The sequence below is a fragment of the Nicotiana tabacum genome, chromosome 17 (genome assembly GCF_000715075.1).
Source record: "Nicotiana tabacum cultivar K326 chromosome 17, ASM71507v2, whole genome shotgun sequence".
NCBI lineage: Eukaryota > Viridiplantae > Streptophyta > Magnoliopsida > Solanales > Solanaceae > Nicotiana > Nicotiana tabacum.
In genome coordinates this window covers 128,413,379-128,415,450 of record NC_134096.1, presented here as the reverse complement: position 1 = coordinate 128,415,450, position 2,072 = coordinate 128,413,379, and the positions used below count along the sequence as shown (strand labels likewise).

At 38.4% G+C, this 2,072-nt stretch overlaps 1 protein-coding gene across 1 annotated transcript; it reads left to right on the top strand.

Moving 5' to 3' along the window:
* The first annotated feature begins 1,029 nt into the window (after nt 1–1,029).
* On the top strand, nt 1,030–1,689 carry LOC142172111 (uncharacterized). The gene has a single exon (XM_075235884.1). The coding sequence runs from the start codon at nt 1,030–1,032 to the stop codon at nt 1,687–1,689; it is 660 nt and encodes a 219-aa protein (XP_075091985.1).
* Nucleotides 1,690–2,072: the final 383 nt, after the last annotated feature.

The following is a 2,072-nucleotide window of genomic DNA, read 5'->3' as shown; positions in this document are numbered from 1 at the left end:
AATAAAAGAGTAATCAAAATTCAATTAGACATGAAAAGCACAAACTTGTGGTCAAGGTTCGTAAAGAATATTAACCATTAGTTCCGAAATTAGCAATAGATTTGCATTTTGCAGTGGAGGTAGTGAGGGGTCTGGAATTAAATGGATTTTATGGGAGCGCCTTAGTAAACAGAAAAGTGAGAGTGGTATGGGATTTCAGAGACTTCAACATACCAATACAGTGCTACTGACCAAAACAGGCTGGACAATTTTGATAAGTCCATGTGCTCTTGTAAGCCGCGTCCTCAAGGCTAAATATTTTTGCAACTCTGACTTTCCTAGTGCGGGCGAGGGATCAAATCCTAGCTTTATCTGGCGTTCTCTCTGTGCGAAAAAATATCTCCTTCAGAAGGGGTGTGTGAAAAGGATTGGAAATGGGCTTGATACACGGATCTACCATGATCCATGACTACCAAAGGGGAAATCCATGTTTATACAAAGTATTCCAGATGATGAGTCCATGAATCTTTGTGTGGCGGACTTGATAGATGAAGATACAAAAATATGGAATCTACAGCTCTTGGAAACCCTCTTTACTGCCGAGGAGATAAATTGTATCAAACACATTCCTCTGGGATTAAATCTCCGTGATGATATTTGGATGTGGAGATTAGATAGAAAAGGAAACTATACTGTTAAGAGTGGCTACTTGGTGCAACAAAATAATAATCTTCCTAGTTCGGATGGTAACACTTGGAAGAAACTCTAGACTTTAAAAATGCCAGGTCTTAAATTTTGCTTGGCGGGCATTGAAAGGAGTTTTACCAAATGGTGAAAATTTATTCTCTAGAAATGTTCTTCAAAGCAATATTTGTCCAGCATGCCTTCAATATGCCGAATCTATCATGCACTGTTTAGTTATGTGCAATGCGGCAAAACTAGTATGGCTTAAATCTTCTATGGGGTGGCGACCAGTGGGAACCTCGTTCATGAAATGGTTCACGACGCTAGTAGCAGTTGTCACGAGTGAAAAAATTACAGGGGGCTATCATGCTTCTATGGGAGATCTGGAATGCCCGCAACAATTTGGTTTGGAATGGCAGAACTATACGGCTAGAGACTATCATTCTTAGAGCCAATCGTTTCTGGAAAGAGTGGACTTCGACGCGATCTGATAATAATATTTATTCTGTGGCTGGGCCAGAATTTGTTATTAAGTGGTTTCCCCCTGATCCGGGTACTCTGAAATGCAACATTGACGCTTCCTATGATGTTAACTCTGGAAGGGCATGGGATGGTATGTTGATTCGCGGCACTCATGAAAATTTTGTTCGAGGATTTACTACTCCATTGGAAGCTTCACATGATGCAGTAATAGCTGAAATTCTAACAGTTCGTGAAGCCTTGAGTTGGTTGAAAATGCAGCATCACAAATCCCCTATTACTATTGAAATGGATTGTCTTTTGGCCAAGCAAGCTTTAGAAAGATCCGATAATGGCAACTCTTATTTTGATATTATTGTGCAAGATTGTAAAGTGCTCATGTGCGACTTTACATCTATTTCTTTATCTTTTGTTAAAAGGTCAGCGAACCAGTGTGCCCATATGTTAGTTAGGGCCGCGAGTTCCATGTCTGATGCGATGGAATGGATTGTGCATCCCCCATCTTTGATTCATGATGTACTCATTTCCGATATGAATAATACTTGAGTTGCACGCTTTTTTTTTAAAAAAAAAAATATGGCCTAGATTTCCCTTTTTCTTTTGATTTTGTTTCATGGTTTAAAGTGGAATTCGAAATGAATGAAAAGAAAATTAATGACTAAAGATTGTAAAAGTTTCCAAGGGATGTGAAATCGAATCTCTTCTTGAGATCCGATTGGGTTGGATCTTGCCCATTCTTCCTGAATATTCACTGGATTTTTGCTCGAACTTTTAGCCCATATACAGAGGTGAAACTAAAGGTTGTTACTTCTCTCTTGGTCTCAATTTTGATGTTAATACTTTATCCTACTACTTTTAACCATTTTGGAAAATCAAGAAGCTGAATAGTTTTATCATTATTTAAACCATAAAATTTGAATTACCAAGGT

What these genes read in the sequence shown, in the direction of transcription:
- LOC142172111 (XM_075235884.1), top strand. Translation starts at nt 1,030, where the DNA reads ATGCTTCTATGGGAGATCTGGAATGCCCGCAACAATTTGGTTTGGAAT.